Source organism: Ursus maritimus, unplaced genomic scaffold (assembly GCF_017311325.1).
Source record: "Ursus maritimus isolate PB19 unplaced genomic scaffold, ASM1731132v1 scaffold_13, whole genome shotgun sequence".
NCBI classification, from domain to species: Eukaryota; Metazoa; Chordata; class Mammalia; order Carnivora; family Ursidae; genus Ursus; species Ursus maritimus.
The window spans coordinates 48,039,695-48,062,398 of record NW_024423675.1 but is presented as its reverse complement, the minus strand read 5'-3'; the positions used below and the strand labels follow the sequence as shown (position 1 = coordinate 48,062,398).

At 35.3% G+C, this 22,704-nt stretch overlaps 1 protein-coding gene across 1 annotated transcript in view; it reads right to left on the bottom strand.

Annotated features, from left to right (window-relative positions):
* The window catches only part of ADGRG6 (adhesion G protein-coupled receptor G6), a 132,929-nt gene that overhangs the window by 34,649 nt on the left and 75,576 nt on the right, over positions 1-22,704 (bottom strand). Inside the window, exons 6-14 of the mRNA XM_008695046.2 lie at positions 15,166-15,251; positions 12,310-12,362; positions 11,297-11,359; positions 8,140-8,282; positions 5,402-5,513; positions 4,236-4,300; positions 3,379-3,589; positions 2,201-2,372; positions 722-862 (exon numbers count right to left, since the gene is read on the bottom strand). Coding sequence (XP_008693268.2) covers positions 722-862; positions 2,201-2,372; positions 3,379-3,589; positions 4,236-4,300; positions 5,402-5,513; positions 8,140-8,282; positions 11,297-11,359; positions 12,310-12,362; positions 15,166-15,251 — 1,046 coding nt within the window. The remainder of the gene's footprint in view (positions 1-721; positions 863-2,200; positions 2,373-3,378; positions 3,590-4,235; positions 4,301-5,401; positions 5,514-8,139; positions 8,283-11,296; positions 11,360-12,309; positions 12,363-15,165; positions 15,252-22,704) is intronic.

Sequence of the window (22,704 nt, the reverse complement as noted above, 5' to 3'; positions counted from 1 at the left end):
TGGCTGTTTTCTCTTACCCTGATGGCATTGTTTAATATATACTGGTATCTTTAATTTAATAGATAACTTTTATTTTTTAAAAAGGGCTCAGTGAAACTACTCTGCATCAGGTTGCACTTTCAAAGGCAACCAGAGGTCACCCGTGTTTGCTGGCAGTGAACTTTCTAGTGTCTAGAAATGATGCCAATAAAAATGACAATATGTGCTCAGCACAATGCCACCCCACTCTGGGGATGTGTGAAGGCCAAAGGTCATTTGAAATATTAATGGGAAAACTGATTAAAGCCAAGAATGCTGCTCATTATGTAAACAGTGCTTCCTGCTGAATTTAAAAAAACAGACACAAAAACCAAACCTTTCCTTTGGCACACAATTTCTTTGACTCTGAAGGTCTAAATTGCTGGAGAGCATAAAATGTTTAACAAAAGGAATAATAAATAGTCCCTTCTCCACAAATTCCATTCCTAATTGTGCCATGCAAGTCTTAATCTAACATTTGATTTATTTAAAAAGCCTAAATGAACATATCCTGTAATAAGCATATAATCACCTGAAACAAAATGCTTAGCTAATTATGTTAAAATTTTTCATTTTTGAAGATACAGTAGGTTAATTTCTCTATGCCTCTTGATATAGTTTCAAGGAATCCAAACTTTTATTGTTTTCCTTTTGAGCAAAGAAACTCAATTTGCAATTGAAAAATAATTTAATGAACCCTTACCTGGAAAAGCCCAGTTTTATTGAAGAAAGTAAACTGTGCTCTTTTAACCAATACAGAATCTTCCTGACTTAAATTCTCAAGTAAGTTTGGAGGCAAAATTACAGAAGCCAACGGATCCATTTGTCCACTCTCAAAATCCATCTGTCACACACAGAGAGATACACAGGTTGAGTAATGACAAATTACAATGATAACTACTCCAGGTACTGAACGAGGCAGAAGGGCTAACTGGCTCGGGCCAGTGCTTCCCTCCACTGGAGTCCCTGCCCTCCTGAATGAATCCCTACAGACAAAAGCCTGGATCTCATCTGAGTTTTGCAAATGTGGAAACACAGAAGATGCACTGATTTTAAGGCAAATTGAGAAATCTACAAATCAGTGAACATCTTCAAGTATTAAGAGTGAGATTTACACTTAATAAATTTTGAGCTTTTCTCAAAACACCTAGTGAAAGATAACTACAGAAAAGGGAAAAAAAACCTGATTGCTAAGACTGAGTATGTCTGCACAGAGGAAGCAGTGGAAGTTTTATTAATACTCTTGGATATCATTTTCCCTGAACCCACACACCAGGCCAAAACGTGTCTTCCCGCAAATGGATTCGGAATGAGACCAAGGCTGACCAAGTTTTCAGTCTTAAATGTGAAACAGAAATATCCAAAAGAGCCCCTACTCTCAAGCAGAAAAACGTCCTTCCTTTTATCCAGATTTTTAAATATTCTATCTTGGTGTGTCTCCACAGGGGAGAAGCAGTACGCGCCACCGTGTGCCCTCCCATGTCCAGGACGATGTTGTGCTCATCTCAGTTGCCCACGTGGCTAACACTAATGCACAGTAGGAACTTGAAAATCATTTGCTGAAGGGCCACTTGCACAGGGCAGAGAGGCTCTCCATTAGCCTGTCCAGCCTCAGCACTGCGTACCCCTCCCAGGCTTCACGCCACTGGCTCTCAGAGCGCCATTCAAAGACTGGCACCATCGGCAATGCCCGGGAACCTGTTCCAAGTGCAAACTTTGGAGATCCACCCAGGACCTACTAAATTAGAATCTCTGGGGATGCGAGCCTGCAATCTGTTCTGTCAAGTCCTCCAGGTGATTTAATGCAGTTTGACAAAACTGGCATGGTTGAATGCATGACGCTTCTTCCCCCACCAGGCCCTGAATAAAGCCCTTTCTTCTGACCGAGCGGATGCCCTCCCACCACCCTCAAGAGGGGTTTCCCGCTCCCGGCTGAACACTTAGTTCCACTATCACCTCTTGTAGAAGGTAAGCTGGCCACCTTCAGAACACAGGTGCTAAAAGGACACCTGCTTTCAGTGTCCACGTACCTGCAGCTACTGCTACTATTAAGCTTAGCCAGTGTCCTGACCTACCTGCCCACCACCCCGCCGACCAAGAACTTCAGGTAGAAACTGGCAAGTGATCAGATAGCTTTTCTTGGTCTAATTAATTAAAACTAAAGAAACCACTGGCTCATTACCTGGAAATAGGATTCATTATTGCTTGGAAGACTGATGCTAAAATTTGAAATTTCATTTGTCCCTGGGGACAGGGATGATACTCCAAGAGCCAAATTCCGAGTTGTAATATTCACGCGTGATATGCTGTTTAGGTCTATCTTGAAGGCCAATTCGTCAATTGTTTTTAAAGCTCTAAAGAAATAACAATACCACTGTTAAGTAACACGTTTTATGTACTTGTACACATGTGATTGGCAACAGGGCAAAATACAACCCAAGCAAAATCGTCTTTAAATTTTCTGATCTTCACATGAATACCAATAAACCACAACAACATCAGTTAAAACACAGAATCATTGTGATGAATGCATCCTCAAGAGAATACGTTATACTTTGAGGAATACCAACAGTTAAATCACCCTAAACAAATACTGTTTTTCACCTTCCAGCCTTTCTTTCCTCACATAAAAAAATACTTTTTCCATTCTATAACTGAGTGAGAATCAAAGGAAAATAATGAGGTAAAAGCATTTTTTGGACTCTATGACACTATAAAAAATTGTAATTATTATGTAGATAAGGTTAAGTCAAAACATACATTTTAACAATATAAAATTTTCATTGAAGAAATCTGGTTGAAAGGAAGGAAATAAGAAATACTAACACATTAAATGAAATAACTGGATGCAAACTAATTGTGGAAAAACAGGTACATTTCACATGCGCTGAGCATTTTCATTCCTGAAGTACAACGATCACACAGCTATGGTATGTCATGTCACAGTCCGTAGGACAGAATTTACAGCGACCAAGTTATGCCTAAAAGACATGAGCTGAATGTTTGCTAAGTGTCTCCTTTGCAAGCAAAGTGCCCTATGCTAATATATATAATAGCTTATCTTGTGAATTAATTCCGGTTAGCATTTTTTCAGATGAGAAATGACATATTGATTATGTTTTTCTAGGGCTATTTATCTATCTTGCCAGATGGACAATCCTAATCATTTTGTAAATTTTATTTCTCAAGAAAGAAAATAGAGAACTTTGAAGTCACTTTGTGAATGATCTTGGGAAATATCCACAGATCTTCTGGAGCTTTAAATGATGAAAGCTGGCCACCAAGGATTCAGATAACTGAGAAATTACATAACATGTATCCAACAAATTTTACTCTCCAGAAGGAAAAAAAAATACTTACTCAGAAGAAGACTCAAGCAAGTCACTGTCTGGACTGGTTAAGATATTGGAAAATATATTCATTAAAGTTGAACCAAGCGTTATATCAATGTTTTCTTCTTTATTCACAATCCTTTTGACCTGTTCTACAATGCTGGTAATATTGGCTGAGCTTAAGGTCTGCCCATCACCAGTTAAATTTAAAATCTGGTTGGCCACTTCATTTGCTTCGTCTAAAAAAAGACCGAAAAAAACAACAAAATTTTGAACATTTCAGGAATCCAAAACATACTATGATATTTCACTTCGTAGTCCCAACTTTGGAGGGACCAATATTCATATATAGTTCTAAGAGAAATGTCCCTAGAATCACAAAAAATAAGTGCATATCTGCTGCTTAAAAATAATAGACAACTAGGGGCCCCGGGGTGGCTCAGTCGGTTAAGCCTCTGCCTTCGGCTCAGGTCCTGATCTCAGGGTCTTAGGATCTACCAGCAGCGGGTTCCCTGCTCAGTGGGGAGTCTGCTTCTCCCTCTGCCTGTCCCCCCCCAGCTCATGCTCTCCTCTCTCAAATAAATAATAAATAAAATCTTTAAAGAAAATAATACACAACTATAAAAGACTGACACAAATATCAATACATATGTTACATGTTCTCTAAAGTTGTCTATTTTTAATCTCTAACAGAATAAACAGGACAAAAAGTTAGAATCAGGAAAAACAGAATTTTCTACCTTAAGTGAAAAAAATCATTTGCTTAGCTTTTATTATTACAATGGTTATCATACAACAGAAGAATATATCTGAAGAGGACAAAACTATGAAGTATGAAGTCATTTCATTTTGCCTGTGAGAACTGAAGAAAAATTGCTCACTTACTCGAACAATTGGAGAGATCAGGAAGCCCCCAGTAGGCTACAGATGTGTTGGCAGGGTCCCGATTACTGGAACAAAACGAGATATTTCAAATATTTGGCATAAATGACATTTTAACTGACAAAACTGGTTAATAATAAGTTTGAGAATTTGCCTTGATATCTAGGTAAATTTCATTTGAAAATAAAATTGTAATACATTGAAATAAAACTCCCACTAAGAATTCTTATTAGAAAAAAATCAGGTGCCATGCATCCTGGAAACACATTACTAGAAATAATGTGTGTCCTAAGCTAGGATATATTCAGTTACTAAGGTTAAAGGCATATTCGGTAACATGGGACAAATAACTCTTTAAGAACTTTGATAAAATCTGACTTTGATTTCACATAACTCTGTAAAGTGGATTATAATCCACACCGTGTAGGTGAGGAAAAAGACTTAGAGAAGGCAAAGAATATTCCTAAGTCTCACAGCCAGGAAGAGGTACAGCCTTGTTTCAAACTAGGCTCAGTGACTCTCTAAAGCCCCTTCTTTCCTTCCTACCGAAAGTCAAATGGCAGGATGTGCAAAGTTTGGGCAGTTTCCATTTCTGACGCCCCCCCCTCCACCCCTGTGAGAAAATTCTAACTGGGGGTGAGGTGCAGGGTGAAGAACTGGTCTGACTTAGTATTCAGTGAATCCTCAGCAGTTGACCTGTCTCAGATTTCTGTAAAACACTTCAGAAAAATCTACACCCTACCCGTCTGCATTAGCAGCCTGCCCTAACCTGGATCCTGAATTTATTCCCTCTTTTTCTGCCTCTTTTCACTCCAACAATAACCATTCCCAATTGTTTAAAAGTTCTGGAATTTCAGATGCATGTTCCACAGCTGGGAGTTAGCACCGTTTACCCACATACTTTGCTCTAGAGTCACCTTGTGGTTTCCAGATTTCCCCATCTTTCTTTGGAGAACGCTAAATTAGCATGGTGCTTGGAGTAAAAAGGCTTTTCTGGGTAACCTACCTGCCTCTTTACCCTCTGTGAAGTGTGTGATTTAGGTGTTCACAGACTTTCCTGCCCTTCTTTCCAATCAATATACAATGCATGGGAACTATCCTGCAGCCTGTGTAACCCAGGAGGGTAGATAACGCGGAGCTTTACTGACAAGGTTCAATAAAAGCATTACCATGTCCGTGAAGCGTAAAAGCCCTGTTTCCCTGGACAGGGTAAGTTGTAGACAGAAGGTGGGATGAGTGGCCAATGAAAGCCTTTGGGATCCTCATCAGCAGGACATAAATCTATGTGAAAACAAGAGCCAGCATGGAAATGTTAATCTATTCTTTGACGTTAGCAGTGCAAGATGAGAGCAAAATGATGATGTTGGTACTTAGGTATTAATTTCATGTAATACTAAAAATACTAGTTTTTTATATCCAGAATTTGTAAACATTTGGAAATTAGGAACAATAAACATTTAGTACATTTCAGATACAAAAATTATTCAAATCAAAGTCACACACTTACGGGAGTATAATCATGAAACATATATCATTATTCTAATATAAATCATAGGCTGGTGAAATTGGTAAAATAAAGCTTTATTCAAAAAATAAACACTGCATACAATGATGATCCTGAAAAATTTAAAATGTAATATGATCTTTTTCCAAAGGGGAAAGGCTATAAAACAATGTATCACTCGTGTTGTCATTGAGTTGTAAGCGCATTTTATGGAAAACATTTCCAGCTGTTCTGAAAGTGTCTATTGCCTGGAAGCTTGCTGGGGGGATGGCAAGAAGAGACCTGTGAGCCAGCGTCACATGCCTTTCACACCGCCCTCATTCTCAAATCATCCCACCTGTTGTTGGAAAACTCTCTGGGCAAGTGTCATGACATCAATAATTCAGATTTTACAATTTTAAAAATATCCAAATAAAAGTAATATATTAACGACAATAAAATTATGTCATTTCAGGACTAAAAACCAACAAGTTAAACCAGACTGTTGGGAACCGGTATGATAGTCACCAACTAAACATTTAAAGAAATTTCCCCTCTACATTCTAAGCCTTAATATCACCAGGGTTTGTTCTTAATATATATATTTTTTAGATTTTATTTATTTATTTGACAGAGAGAGAGAGAGAGAGAGACAGCAAGCAAGAGAGGGAACACAAGCAGGGAGAGTAGGAGAGGAAGAAACAGACTCCCAGAGGAGGAGCCTAATGCAGGGCTCGATCCCAGAACGCCAGGATCACCCCCTGAGCCGAAGGCAGACACTTAACGACTGAGCCACACAGGCGCCCCTGTTCTTAATATTTTCGATTGGTAGAAACTTTTCCTCATAGGCCCACTTCCAGAAAAACAAGAAAGCACAGAATTTAAATTAAGTCATGTAAATTATATGTCTAGGTATGCACAGAGTTTTCTGGGATTCCGCAGCCTCCTAGCACAGAGATGAAGCTGGCCGCCCCCCCCAGAGCATCCGTCACATACAGTGCACCATTCATCAAGCTCCTCCTCATGGAGACTCATGTGTGAAAGGTAGCACGGGTACTCTCCCCAGCCTCAAGAAGCCCCATTTGTTAATAAGCAAGCACCTTCCCACAGAGGCTCAGAAACCCTTCATGATGATGACGTCCATAATGATGATTTGCATTCCGCCACCTCTATGAGTTCTCTGTAGTTGTGTAAGTGGACACGTTACATATGAGTAGTTTCTCATCGAAGCAGGGATGCCTGCTTCTTTATTACACTCGGATTCTGGCCTCAGGTGGAATCAGCCTCTTAGAAACTGAGGAATACTTGCTTCCCTCCCTTTAGCCTCCTGTGTGTGTATAAGGAGAAGTGTCAGTTTTCTTCTCTCTTGATCTCTATGAATGCGCTTAATCATAACGTAATCATATACCATTAGAATAATAGGTTCACTTTTTGTTGTCCACATTTGTGATCATTAATTTTTCTAAAATATTTCCATCTAATCTCATTCATTTATTTTTTCAAGTATTTAAGTGATAGGGAATGTGCTGGGTGTTCATAGGGGAGGTGGGAAGTGGGGTGTTAAAAAAAAAAAAAAAAAAAGGTGTTCTCAAGCCAGAGGAGATTCCTGTTTAAAGAAAATATCCATAAGAACATAAGTAAATCCAGTCAAATATTATGGTCTTAACTAATTTGTACGGTGCTCTAAGTATCTGGAAAGCATGAAGTGAAGGCTCAAAGGCAATGACTCCTATTTATGTATGATGACATCATCCAGCACATCATAGGAAAGAGGACTTTGGGTGGTCTTTAAAACAGTGATGTGATAAGCAGGTGGATGGTGGGAGTACAGAAGAGCAGAGGGGGCAAGACATAGAAAGGCATAAAGGAGGGCGGCGTGTCTGGGGAGGTGCACGCAGTACCACGTGTGTGGATGGAGCTCAGCATGTGAATGGCTGTCTAGGTAAGAAATGACTAAATCCTGGATAACTCCCAGATTTCTGGCCTATTCCTGTGAAGACAAGGCTAACATTAATGAGGACAGAAAGCATAAGAGAAGGAGATGTTTTCTAATAAGAAATTGCCTTTTCTAAGATTTACCTCTCATATGTCCACATAACACACTCTTTACTCCTGAAGCTGAAGCCAATTCTGGTCAAGGAGATCCTGGCACTTTGCTCATCTTCTTAGTTTTTCCAGAATATGTCCCCCAAATAAAGTCTAAACTCTCCTCTGCCTCTTTCATTCCCTTGACTCATAGGTGCTGATATCTTTATGCTAACCATGTCACCATGTGTTACTATGCCACCAACATGGTGAATCGCATCATCAGAAAAAATAGTTTTATATAAGCAAACAAGGCACAGAGGAAGAATATTGTTGTTGCTGCTTCAATTAAACCTGAATAGTTAGATAAAATACATATAAAAAATTAAAGGCACTTACCCAGTTGCTTCACACTCACTGCATATAGCCTCAAGCCCTCATCCAGGGACTCGTTATTTTTTAAGAGCTTCTGTTGAATGTCTTTTCCTTCTAAATTGGGATTGTTGGTAGCATTGTAAACTAGAAGGGCCCAAATCACCAACCTAGAAAAATGTTTCAGATATAAAATTGGTGGAATTGCTGACTGGTTGGTTGATTTTGGGGGGGGGGGGAACAGAACATTTGGCTATGGTAGTAAGAGGGATGACCATGAAGTGTTGAGACAGGAGAAATAGGCCAAGGAACTCAGAGACTCCTGTGGCTGCATAAATTGTAATGTTAAAAATATCTCAGTATGAATAGAATATCGCATGTGTAATTCTATCATATCATATCATTATCACCTCATTTCTTTTAGGAAATATTTTAAGTAATATTTATAGCATACAGGCAAGAAAGGGTCAAACCTGTACTTAATTCATCATTATTTCTTTGGAGCCAAAAATAAAGTGTTTTAGAAAAATTAAATTCCAACGAATCTGACTAAACTGATCATTTGACTTTAAAATTATTAAGGGTGTCATTGTTTAAAAATGTGTTACAATTTAAATACTTAAAATATACATGGTGATTGGCCTAGCATATTACAGAAGGAGTTTACAGGCTGTCTGACCTTGAGTGTCTTTAAAAAGAAAATATTTCTATGAGAAGCAGAGATGTATCCTAAAAGCCCCATCAAAACTTTTGGTTTTACATTTTGAAATAATATAATTATCTGTTCCACTGTAATCATAGCTATAGTCAACAGCAGAAATCAAAACATGCCAAAGTCAAGGTAGTAGCGCTGCTTTTGAAATAAGTATTGTCAGTAGAGAGCATGGCATCTTGTATTTATAAAATTATATAGGTATCAATAAAAATGAAATCGAATATTGATATATTTGTGATGCTAAAAGAAGAAAGACTAAATGAAATCTATGCTATTCAAGGTTAAGTGAAATTAAAGAAGAGCTCCATTTTCCCCCCTAAATATCTGTGTTAATTTCAAGGAGACAATGTGGAACTGTTCTCATAATTCAGTTCGAAAATCTATTTATCTCAAAAATGATCTACTCCCCACTGTTCACATATAAGTCATACTTCAGGTTGAGCGAGACATAGATGTAAATAGAATAGTGAACTGTGATAACTTAATAATTTTTTAAATGGCTTAGGAAAAGTATCCTCTGATTAAATTATTGTTGGAAGATAAGCTTTGCTACTCCAGTTACTGAGAACTTAGTGTTGGGAACATGACCTTTTACTTCTCTTGAATATTGAGAACATGAAGAGTACAATGCATTGTGATAATACTGAATGCCCAAATTCAGCAATCCAAGAACGGCCATGCATTTTCACACGTCTTATCTCTGTATTTTCCTCTCTCATCCTGAAAACTGAAACTAGTTTATGGTTCCACAAAGTTCCATCAGTTGTTATCATCAATCACCCTTTATTTGAATAAACCCATCTCTGCGGCTTTGGTTTCCTGTCTGTCTAGGCAATAGAGGATGATAGCATTATCTGAGGTTATGGTCTATGTTAAGTGTTATGACCAAATTGAAAGAAAAAGTTTGGAAAAAAGTTTGTGTGTAAAACTAGTAGACTGTGGTTTTGAGAAAAACTATGAGGGACTGCAAAGGTTCATCAATGAGCATAAGAGCAGTAGAGAAAAGAAAGGGGAAAGACTGTAAGAATACATTTTAAAACAATTTTAAAATGATTGAACATTTTTAAACAATAGATTTTTTAAACAATTTCAAAAAATTTTGAAACAAAGATTCATACCAAAGAAAAACTAAACATGTGGACTTTCCCATATACATGGTCTTGGTTCCCTCTCCTTATAATTTTTTGTGAAGTTACCTGTTGGTTTGACAGAAAACTGAGATTCCATTAAATTAAATGTTTTTCCAGCAAGAGTTTCTGAGGTACTGACATACACTAATGATGGCTGACTTTACTATACTGGGTAGTGGAAGAATCACAGGAAGTCCACTAAAAAGGGCATGCTGACTTCCTAAAGAGGATTCACGGTTGGTGACACCCTAAACTAGGGCTTCCTCAATTGTTAGACAAAGTGTCCAGCAAAGGGATCCAGATCTCTGAACCATTTTTCAAAGCTCAACATGATCTAGCAGTACAGGTTGGAGAAAAAATCATTTGGCTAAATAGGAAAGTCCCATCACCATCAAGAATATAGTATTAAAATAATTATTCTGTTCTTCAGATCATAAAGGAAAAAGAACAATGAAGATAAAAACAAGTTTCCCTCATCAGATGGCTCAAACCAGTCTGTTGCACATATACCAAAATGAAAAGTTTCAATTATAACTTAAACACATCTGCTTTTCTAATATTAAACAGAAAAAGAAAAAAATAAGAAGAAACTCTCTGGTCAGCTCCAATACGAAATTCTATTTTTATCTTCTCCTAGTAAGAATATATCACCTGAAAAGAAGTATATTCCATTGTTATGGTTGTAAATCTGTAAAATCAATTCAGTCAACTGAAACTGAGCAAGACTTATGAACTTTAGCTTTTCGACTATTTTTTTTCCTCTTCTTTGGAAATGTAATCGACTACCTGAACACAACTAAATTTATTTCATTTAGGAATTTAAGTTGTTTTTAATTATACAGCACTCTGAACAGCTGGCCTCTACATGCCAACTGATTCTGTATCTGTTAAATTACCTATCTGCTTAAGTCATAGTCTTGATATAAATTTTAAAAGAGATTTCCAAAAATTAGCTATTATCCATATTAGTATAAGCTACTGTACATAACTACCTTACTTAAAGTTGTAACTATTTTTTTTTCTTTGACACNNAAAATTTCAATTAAGAGGTAATGGGTTATAAATAAATGAAAAATACTAAAAATAGTAACTCATAGATTCTAAATGTTCTACTTCTGAATTATTTTACATTGGATGTACATTCTATCCTCTCTACTATTTGATGGTTTTAACTACAAGATAAAAAAAAAATTAGTGCACTAGTGCCAAAGATATAACTTAAAAGTGCTACCTGATTAAAATGTCTCTCTCTTATCTCATTATTTTCATTTCTCTACCAGTCAAAACAGAGAGCTAGAGAAAGAATGTTACACTTTCTGTAAGACTTTGTCAGTGTTACCTTTGGTCATTCACAATGCTTCTCTTGACTTTAATCTTGTCCTCTCCCGTGCTCAGGTGAAAACTATAAATACAAATACATATATCCATTATCAACCACATCTGCCACATTATTCACAACAAAATTTAAGGAGGTAAAAGAAAGAGGCAAAATGAACATTCTATGCCAGTATTTCCAAATGTGTGTCCTGAGGTTCTAGTTCTTTTCATGTGCCCAAGACCGAATGGTTCCCATTGTCAAGTAAGATGGCAGCTGCGTGCTCTTGCTCTCTTTTCCAGATCCATGATGCATATTGGTTATACTAAATAATTGGATATATAAAAATCTGCTTCAGTTTGTTTAAGAACGTATGTCTTGAGCTAATTCAACATGTGATGCCTTTTTCTGTGTTAACTTATGACATCTCTTGTGTTCACAGCATATCTGCTTAGGGTTAACCAAATACACTTGAAAACTAATTTAAAACTGTGAAAAGAAGGTGCAGAGGCAGATATGTGGATGACACTATTCGATAGGCAGTTGAAATGTTCAAATAGGATAATAAAAGATATTTTTGAAAATCTAAGTGCAGACTGTAGATGTCTTATCTTGTAAAAAAAAAAAAAATCGGACTCCAAACTGGGGTGCTATCGATGGTTCACTGGGGTGTAAGATGAAACTAACAGAACTTCTATATATATTTATCTTCTTATAATTTGTGATATATTTATAACATATAACATATATTTATAACACACACATTTATTTAAAATCATAAATATATTTTGGGAATACATACTAATTTTTTTAAAAAGATTGGGATCCACGATCAAAAAAAAGTTAAAACCAATTTCTGCAGTATGGAAGATTTCTGTGCAAAAAATGACGTAGAGTTGTTTTAGAAAGACTATGAATATGGTGCATGTGTGTATGTGTGTACTGGTGTCGTGTGTGGGGTATAATAGGAGAGATGAAGAGTAGCATTAAATTAGACACTACTTTTTATTTTTCAAATTATTAATTCTGTCATTTACCTGATATTAACCACATAAACAGTGTAGTTCCAATTTTGGAAGGTTGAATTGAGCTGAAAAATACAATGGAAAGGGTGAGTCTGGTAATACTTTCTAAAAAATATCTGAATCTAGTTTCTTTCCTCCCAAAAGATAAGTTGTTATTGGAATAAGACCCTGGGAAAATCCCAGAGAGCCAGAGGACTGAGAGAAAGGTAAAGATAACAGTCACTGGATCATTATATGCCAAGAACTTTACAAAGGTTGTTTCTTCAATCTCACAACAACTAATGAGATACGTATCATCTGCTCCCCCACCCTTATAGAGGAAGACCCTGAGCTTCATGAAGAGGAAAGAGCACAATGTCCCCAACTAAGAAGTAACAGATCCCACATTGGAACCCAAGTCTCTTTGTCTGGAAACACTGTACTTTCTTCTTTAGCCCCTATTATAATGGTCCCACTCTAGTGATTCTTCAAATTAGCCATAACACTGAGTGCTGCACAAGAGGATAAGCACATAAACACCTTCCATATTCTTCATTCAACAAACACTGTGGTACAATAACACATGTTTTTTCTAGTAAGTATCACCTCATTAGGATATTAGTAAGAAAAATTACAAATTAACTATACAAACATTTAAAAAAAAACAAAAGGAGTTCAACATTATTGGGAACTATGTTAATTATTATGTGGCTATTTAACAGTCTTATGGGTCTCACCACCAGACTTTTTAAAGAAGCAATGGACTATGGCTCTCTCAATATAAATAACAACCTTCCATGATGCATTGTCCAATACGATCACAAGTGGGATTTCTTTACAGATATGAAATCCTCCTACTTCCGTGTCACCTCCAAAGGGTTTTTTAGGTCTTATTTCATACACACAGTTAGCTTTCCTTGCAAGCATTCCTAAAATTGAATGTAAACCCTATGAAGTGCTCACAAAAAGTATTAAATTATTTTAAAATTATAAACAGCAATAATACAAATTAGGGACACCACTTATGTTTTCTCTAGTATCAAGCATCTGTTTTGGTATCTTGCACCTTAAATGAAAAGTGTCCAGTAAAGTTTAGCTTCAGATGAAAATGAAGCTACGTTGAAAGCTATGCATGTAATAATATAAATGTAAAATTATATGCTGCCTAAGGTACAGTCTCTCCAGTGAATGTTAATTTCCCAGATTAATAATATTAGTAGTGGCTTATTTGAGAATGAAAATTCAGAATTTTATCTCTTGAAATCATTCTGACTTAAAACAAAAAGAAGAATGTTTGAAAGTAAATGGGTTGCAAGAATAGGCTCTTTCTTTTTTTTTAATAATATTTTTTATTATATTCTGTTAGTCACATACAGTACATCCCTAGTTTTTGATGTAAAGTTCCATGATTCATTATTTGCGTATTCTTTCTATAAAGCTGCTCTCCATTTGGAAATGAAACATATCTCCCAGTGTTTGAATTAGTTACTGACTTTAATGTGTCAATCCAAAAAGTTAACAGCAGCATTTTTCGTTGACTTCTATTAGAGAATGTTGCTCTTCCCCTCAATTTTACAATAGAACTGTTATTTGCATACTATTGTTTCCTGTGGTCAACTTGTTTTAAAGTGTATTGAAAATAGTACTTTTCTTACTCTAGACCCTTCAAGACTGTATTGTTATATTAAATAATTCTCCAAAGATGACAGATAGATAGACAGATAGTCACCACTACCTCTCAATGTATGATTTAACTTTGTTTTGCTACCAAGGGCATGTTTACTTGACATCTTCTGCATAAGAAAACCCATCTTTCTCAAAATGTATACTAGAGTGACTTTATTCAGTGTTTGAACTATAATAGTTTTATATATAAAAAGCAGTACAAAGTCCCACAGTATGATATAGACAGAAAATAAAACAGAAAAAAATAGAAACCTATGTAAAATGAAATTTTTGTTATGGAGACAAAAACAAAAACAAAAACCCATAGGTGGTATCTGTAAGGACAAGAAAATAAAATGCTGACGTTCTTTTTCTTTAAACAGGAAATCAAAAAAAGTTACATTAACAGAATACTGATTAAATAAATTAGTATACCCTAAATCTCCATCAGTAGAAGACTTGCTAAATTAATGACCAGATAGCCACGTAATGGAATACTATGCATTATTTAAAAAAAGAAAGAAAGAAAGAAAGAAAGAAAGAAAGAAAGAAAGAAAGGAAGGAAGGAAGGAAGGAAGGAAGGAAGGAAAGGTCTCTGCATACTTATGATGTAAATGTGGCAATAACAAAAAAAAGTACAATGTAGAATTGTATGCAAAATATGTTTTTAGTGTAAAAAGGAGGAAAAAGCAGATTCTATAGTCTTACTCTCTTTCATATGCACAAAGAAATTCAGGGGGAAAAAACCCAATGATTTCTAAGCAGATGCGTTGGTCTCCAAGGAGATGAGCTACAGCGATGGGCAGAATATTTTCATGATATACTTTGTTATGCTTTTTGGTTTATGAATCAAACATTCAAACAATTAAATAAAAATATATAATCTATCTTTCAAAGCTCTGTTGAAAATGTAGGGATATAATAGTAAATAAAGATACCTATGAAAATATATTTCTATTTGTGTGGTACTTTTCTTCCTTAGACATTAATCGTCTATTAGGCTTACCCTTGATTCAAACGCACCTTCCTTTCTAGGCATCAACATACACCTCACTTCCGCGTCTATTCGTAATGTATATAAGGAACAGTGTAACAGTGTCTATGTTTCAGTGTGATCTGTGGAGTCAGGACCCCAGACAGTAGAGTTCTTTCCAGATTTCCAGAGGTTAAAAGTTTCAAACTTTTCTTTCTTTCAAAAAGAGGAAACTGGACAAGTTCACTTACCCATTCTGCTACCTTGCTCTGTACTTTAACCTCAGGGTGACGAAGGATATTTTGAATCACTATGGAAATTCTATAGACAATTCCATCTGTCCATTGGAAATAGGATTTGGTCCGTTAATTATATTTTACAGACATATAATTATCAATTCAAATTTATAATCACACAATTTCACACAATTTAAAAGAAATGCTTTCTGTGGGATATACAGGTTTTCCAGTTATGGAATGAATCAGTCACAATAATAAAAGGTACAGTACAGAGAATATAGTCAATGGCATTGTAACAGCATTTGTATCATGAGATGGTAGCTATACTTGTGAGCACAGCATAACACACACTTGTCAAGTCATTATGTTGTACACCATAACATGGTGTGTCACCTACACTTCAATTAAAAAAAAAAAACCTAAAAAAATTAATAAAACACCTTCCACATAGTCACAGAAAATTTGAGATATTTTGGCTTTATGTTCATTGACATTTATAATTCTTAGAAAGAGTTTTCAATTATTTATTCTTATAAATAACTCATTGCTCCTCAATTATTGCCCACATATTTCTTTAATTCTATAGATTTTGGATATAGAATTCCCAAATTTTTTCATGACCTTTTCATGTACAAGTTGATCTCTTATAACAAGAAATTATCATTTTTTTGTTCATTATAAAGAATGACAGAGTTTAGGGTATGAAAACTTGAGTGGAATGATGGACAGAAGTTAACCTGAAAAAGAACAGGCATATACATATTTGGTGCCCTCGGCCCCGTATTCTTCCTTTTCTCTTTCCCCTCCCTAATGTAGCATTTACTCCTATGGAGTCATTTACCAGATTTTTCATCAAAATTCCATAAATATAGTCACTTGTATCAAAGTAAAGGGGGAAAAGAAAGCATATTTACAGATAGAATTTTAACTGGACGAAGTTGCTTTAAGAAGAAACTCTTTTGGGAGAAGAAGGTTCTGCTTTTTTCTTTTTGGGACAGTCTTTAAAGTAGCCTGATATATGTATATCATAAATGCAGTTTGAAGTCACCAGCCAGGGTTTGCTAAATCTCTCTAGGTGTATGTTATAGGGTACCTTACTATAAGTAGCTAATAAGAAAAATATCATTTTAAAATATCATAGGCTATACAGAGAAAGAAAATTGAATCTCCATTATTGTCAGTCATCTTTCTTCATGCTTACATTTTGGTGTAGTTTAAGTAACAGTATACACAGAAAATGTAGAAATATATGATTAAAGTGATGTTGGGGAATAGATTTAATAAAAAAGTTGGGAAGTCAGTAGAAAAAATATAAAACTCTGCCCCTGGAAACTCCCATATCTACCAAAATGCAAATTCCAGTCCCACTATTAAAGGAATGCTTTTCCAGTATGGGGTCAGAATCTCATGCTAAAAATTTTGCCACCCCCAGATGTAACAATATAAATACATGAAATTGGTACAAGTCCGAGGACAAGTGGGTTTAACTTATGCAGATTAGGTTATTTAGCTTCTAAATCTCTTCAGGTATTTTAATGATGTTGATTTCATGCTCCTCTAAAAATATTCTGAATTTAAAATATTTAGAGGAATATATTCAAACCAAATGATATAAATTCAGATTTTTAAAAAACCTTTTCACACTGTGTATGTCATCACATCAAATCACGGACATTCTGAACGACTGAGGAGAAATTCAAATTGCAGAGGTCCAAGGGTTATTCCAGGATCCTAAGGGTATCCTGGGTATGCTCCCTGGTGCCCGCAGAGCCGCTGAAAAGCCACCACTAGATGGAGACCTAAAGCATGTGTTTAAGAGTAGGGTTCTTTCCCTCTCAGGAAAACACTGCAAAATACTAAAATTCATTATTTTTTTTTAATCACTGACATTTCTGAAATGTTTTGGAAACATTTAAGATATTCTTCTTTAAATTTTAAATGTTTCCTGCCTCATTTTTTTCAATCTGCTGTTATTTATAAATGAGAAGGGCATCCACATCAGAGACAGCCTAAATCAACCTATAAATACAGCACTCTCCCTAGAGTTATATTGCTGATAGCAAATAAAATATGTGAACACAGAGAACAACGTAACCTCCTATGTTACTGATTCTCTTGTGCTATAGATCATTTTCAAGTAGTCTCTCTTCAGAAGCCTTAGAATGAGGTATTTATATACTCAGTGGAGGCTACTTGCTATACTTGTTTAAAATTTGTGAATAATGCAGCCAACAAGTCAACATGAGCGATGTCCAGGAGTGAGCTGTCAAAGCAAGAGAAAATGTCCTCCAAAGAGTTGGTGGGAGGGGTCTGGGATTGCTGCAAAAATACATTGGCTTAAGTACTGGTGCTACAGAAAATGCACAATTATGACATACTGATTCAGGCTTTGCCAGGCCATCCCAGCAGTCAAGGGGTTTTCTCAGATGTAACAACTCGCACAGTGTCTCAATAGAAAAGCCAATCACACGTTCTCATATTTTCCAGAGACTTCAAAAGCTATTGTCCTAATAATGACATCCAAGCCAGAAGAATTTATGACAGACATTTCTGGAGGTGGGGTGGGGGGAAGAAGTATTAAAGAGTATACCCGTTTTTCAATTAGAGGACTCTTTCAGTCAAGGAGAACCTCAAAGTGGAAATCAGTGCTTGCCAGTACAGACGTGGTATCAAAACAGTATATTCCTGTCAATAAGTCTTTCTCCAATTAATCATTTTTTTGGTCCTTCTTAACACTCTTTTCAGGGGTTCTTAGGAGACATAGAAATGATATTATGTATTTATTCTATATTCAAGAGTATGAAATATAGGTTTGCAAAAGGTAGATTTTAAAATATTTGTTTGAAAAGAGAGATGTTAAAATATAAACCAAATGTTATTTTAGAGTTAAAATGATTTCCTTGAACTGGTGATGAGGCAATCACAACATGACAGTCACATTTGTAATATAACTGGAGTTCTCCTTATCCTATACACACAATTTCTTTAGATAACTGGCATATAAAGCTAGATTGATTGTCCAATCTATACACATATCCAGAGACTAATTGTTTTTGAGTAGTTAAACGTATGTTACGAATCTGGAAGCAGTGATACCATTAATACCTGTAAGTTGTGTGTTTAGAATAATAATGACTGAGTTAGTTCCTTACTTGGGTTACTTGTGTTGACCCCACAAGATTTAATACTCAGTAGCACTGGAGTGATGCTTCAAGCACAGAAGAGACGGTTTGGTATGCAAATAATAATTTGCCCAAGAGCTCTCCTTCAGAATGTAATGTAAGAGGCGCAAAAGTTATTCGTGGGAATACCTAGATTATCCATTACATACTGAAATATCGGTTTATGAAAAGTAACTTAAAGATATGATTTTCCTACTGCACAATCCGAGGTATCAGATAAAAGTCCCATTGAAGATAACAAAAAGAACTTTACATAGAGAAATAGGAACACTTCATAAAGTTTAGGAAAACAAATGTCATTGATACATTGAAGAAATATGTCTGATTATCAAACAATCTCAACCCCTGCCCCTCCCCCACACCAGCATATTGTCATTGATGGACCTGGCAAAACTCTTCGATAATCCAGAATTTAAAGGACTGGATAAGTTAAATGACAAATTTGATAGTTGCGCCTATCTTTCTTACAGTGCATAAAACAGGATTCTCTAATATATCAGATCAGAAGCCTGAAAATGTTTACTATGTTAGTTTCCCAAGGAATAAGAAAAGTGTATCTGAAATTGCTGACAGTATGTAAATGATTTAGAAAGTCCGGGACATGATGTTAAATCCCATTTATTCACAAGGTGAACAAGTAATTCTCTTTCCAGTTATTTTTAATTTGACTACATCAAAGAAAAAATATTAATTAGATTATAGTCTGTCTCTAACACTTTGTTACTCTCCCTTTTAAAAAAGATAATGAAGGCTTCAGGCATAGGGATATGAGAAAGTAATAGGATACAGGGAAAATTCGATAACTAAGTTTTCATTACATTTATTCTCGCTTTCATTTCTATTTTACAATAAACAGTACTGACTTTACAAAAGCGATATCGATTTGCCCATATAAATGCAAATGTGTAAGTAAAAATGGGAGTCAATTTAGAAAAAAACTATTAAGTCAATAGTCTAGGTGGTTCAAGGATGTGGTAAAAAGTGTTCTGATAGTACACAGATTTGAATACATAATTTTGAGAATATTTCTACCACGTGATGACTGCTGAGTATTTTTAAATGCTAAGATTACATTTTTATCAAGAATCATCTAAATTGTTTTTTTCTTTAATGTAGTCAAGTCACACCATTTTAACTGATTCTATCATTCGCTTGCTTTGTTGAATCTCCAGTGAAGGTTATGACGCAGAGAGATATGGCTGAACAAGGCTCTCTTCGAGAATGTCAGAAATGACATGATTGAGTGAATACAGTTCCACTCCACCAAGTCAAGGACTCTGAAGCATCCTATAAACGTTCTTGGGCAGTAGAGGATGTGCCAGTCCTGGAGGGAGAATGCCACAGAGGCTCTTTGTATGTTCATACAAAGAGTGAAATACTTAGTTAGAATTATAATATTCCCATCTACTGGCTGGCGTCCATGTGAAATATGCACTGGGAACGTCAGCTGCTGCTGCTTTCCTGGGGGTTGCTGGAATGTTCACCCCATCATAAATCTCCTTGGTGTAACTACCAGAATAACCATAAACACTTCCCTGAATCGATGTCTTTATAACCCTAGTGAAATTTATATCTATGTTTCATGTAAAATATTCCATACTTCCAATTTAAATGTCCTCACAGAGGAAGTTGGTGTAACCCGTGAAGCCAAAGAAAAAAATGAACTATGTGGGTTTCTTTTCTCTGGGTTTTGGTGCCTGGTGATATATTACAGATGTTTTGGCCTCACAAGTTAAATGATTGGGGTTGAAAAAATTCCTTTGTTTCTAGTAGCTCATATTTAAGAATGTTACTGTATGCGAGGCAACGGCGTGGTCACCTGATTGGAATTTCTCTTTTCTAGAAGAGACTTAAATCGTTTACTCTGAATTACCAAGAGGCTATGTATGTAGTCCGTATAGGTGGCAGACTAAATAACTCACATTATCTGGCATTTTCTCTCCTCATCTGTATCTTATATAACTGCCCTATTTACAAATTACAAATAATATAAATAGAAAAGTATATACGGAAAAAGAGGCAAGAAGTATTGCCGCTTAAATTGAAATTTTGTCAGCTGAAAATTGACTTAGTTGATATGCAATCACATTCTAACCATTATTCTTCCAACAAATAAAAACAGAGAGCAAAGTATTACCATATAAATTGATCTAAATGACATGAACGCTTAAACATAAATAAAGTTGGCTTCAGTGAGAAATTACATTCCTAGCATAATTTAGTTTTTTTGAAATTATAAAATTCTTTAAGAAACTAAACTAGTTTCCTGAAAAGAAGAATCTGACAAGATACCATGAATATGTTTTTTAGATATCTGGTAGAAAGCAAATTAATTCCTTTGCATTAAATGCTTTTCTCTAAAAGCTTCCTTTGAAAGCAGTTTTTGCAAAAGTGTACAAGAGTAGTACTGGAAATGTACTCAGACCACCGGTTATTGGAATAAGGAACTCAAGGGAGTCAAGTGGTATTTATTTATCTTATTAATCTTCACAAATGTGCAAATGTACCGATTGAGTCCAATAACAGAGATTCTATTTGAACATTAGATATCCCGTTCTTAGAATACAATTTTTATCACATCAGACATACCACAAATATAAAAGGTAATGATTTCTTACCATTCCTTTGTTTATCGATTCTATTAGTAACAGGCATGTTAGTGGTGACAGTGGGTGGTGTAGTACTAGGAGAGTCTACAGTAGCTGGTAATAAAGATGAGAAAGATGTAATTTTGCAAGGAGCACATGACAGTTAATATGGATGAGCAATCTATAATTAATGCTATATAGAGGAGGCATAGAAACCACTTCTTGCTACTAAATACAACAGACTCTAAGGTTACAATGCATAAAATGAAGCAATGCTGCCTATGGCACATTAAGAATCACGTCCTGTGTCCTTTGGTGTCATACTGCACAAGAGTTTGGAGCTGGGACCAAGGAACAGGAGGAAGACCATGTAGATTCTGGACCGAGGTCTGTCAGTAACAGGCTGATGATCACATAGTGAATTACTAAATCTTTCTAGAATGCAATTTCCTAAGTTTGCAAAAAGAAAAGGTTAGAGAAGACTGTCTGTATTATACCTATCAGTTTGAAAAATCATCTAAACTAAGTTAGTCTTCCAATGAGGCCAGAGAAGTAAAGTCTCAGAGGAAAATGTATTTCTCCTTGAGAAGATAAATGTAAAGAAAAACAAAAGAGAATGAAATGTATAGACTATGCAGAATATAAATGTATAGTATCATTTATAGATCCCAATAACTCTACTAAATGTTGATGGATAAAATGGATTTCGTAAGGACAAGCCTTACAGGGGAGACATTCTCATAGCTATGCTTCTTATACTATTAAAACTTTCAAAGATTTCGAATACATAACTTTCTATATACTCTCTCTACATATAACTACATATAACTTTCTATAACTTTCAAATCTATAACTTTCTAAGGGATTCTGGAAGAGCTGTATAGGTAGTAAAATAACACACAATTCCCCTTTAGTTTATCTTAGGAGTATGTTCGTATTAGATGTACATTCATATGTACAATGACTATTTGTCATATATCTCAATTTTAAAAATATTACCTAAATTTAAGACGCTTACATGATTATGCATTAAGTGATCATGATTATTATTACCTTCTGAAAGTGAAATTCTTTGATTCAAAATATATATCTTTAATTAAAATAATTCTCCATTCCAAAGTAATATATAATTCTTAAAAATGAGGATTCTTTTTGAAGTTTGTATTTTTTAAAATCATGAACAATAAATTATATTTATCTTAGTGTAAAATACATCAATGAATTTAAAAACGCTTTTTGGCCATTTAGGACATGGCAGGGGGCGGGGGGAGAGGGGAGATGCCAGGCATCCACTCTTTGACTCAAGGAATCAGTACTATAGGTATCTCAGATTAAAAGAAAAAAACAGTTTAAAAAACCCTTCAGATCTTGAACTAAGCAAAATTAAGGTTTCTATTTCATTTAACTATTTTAAGACTACAGTGAGTGTGTGGAAATTATGTAATGACTTTATTTTCATAAATCATTCATCAGTAATAATAACAAAAAATACTGCCTCAGAAAAGAAGCAAACAGAATACTGAATTACATCTCTTCTCCCTGACTACTCCCACACTGGAACCACAGAAGAGAGCTTAGGTTTCTGTCTACTTTCAGGATATGATCCTCTTAATAAGAGATTCAGCTTTTTCAAAAGGCATTGTCATGATTCTTAATGTGGTACATAGAACGTGTTACTTCATAAGGAAATATTTAATAGAATAAATGGATGAAAATGGGTCATAAGTAATTAGGAGGAGCAATGATAAAATTAAAGCAAAATACTTATTATTTTAAAACTT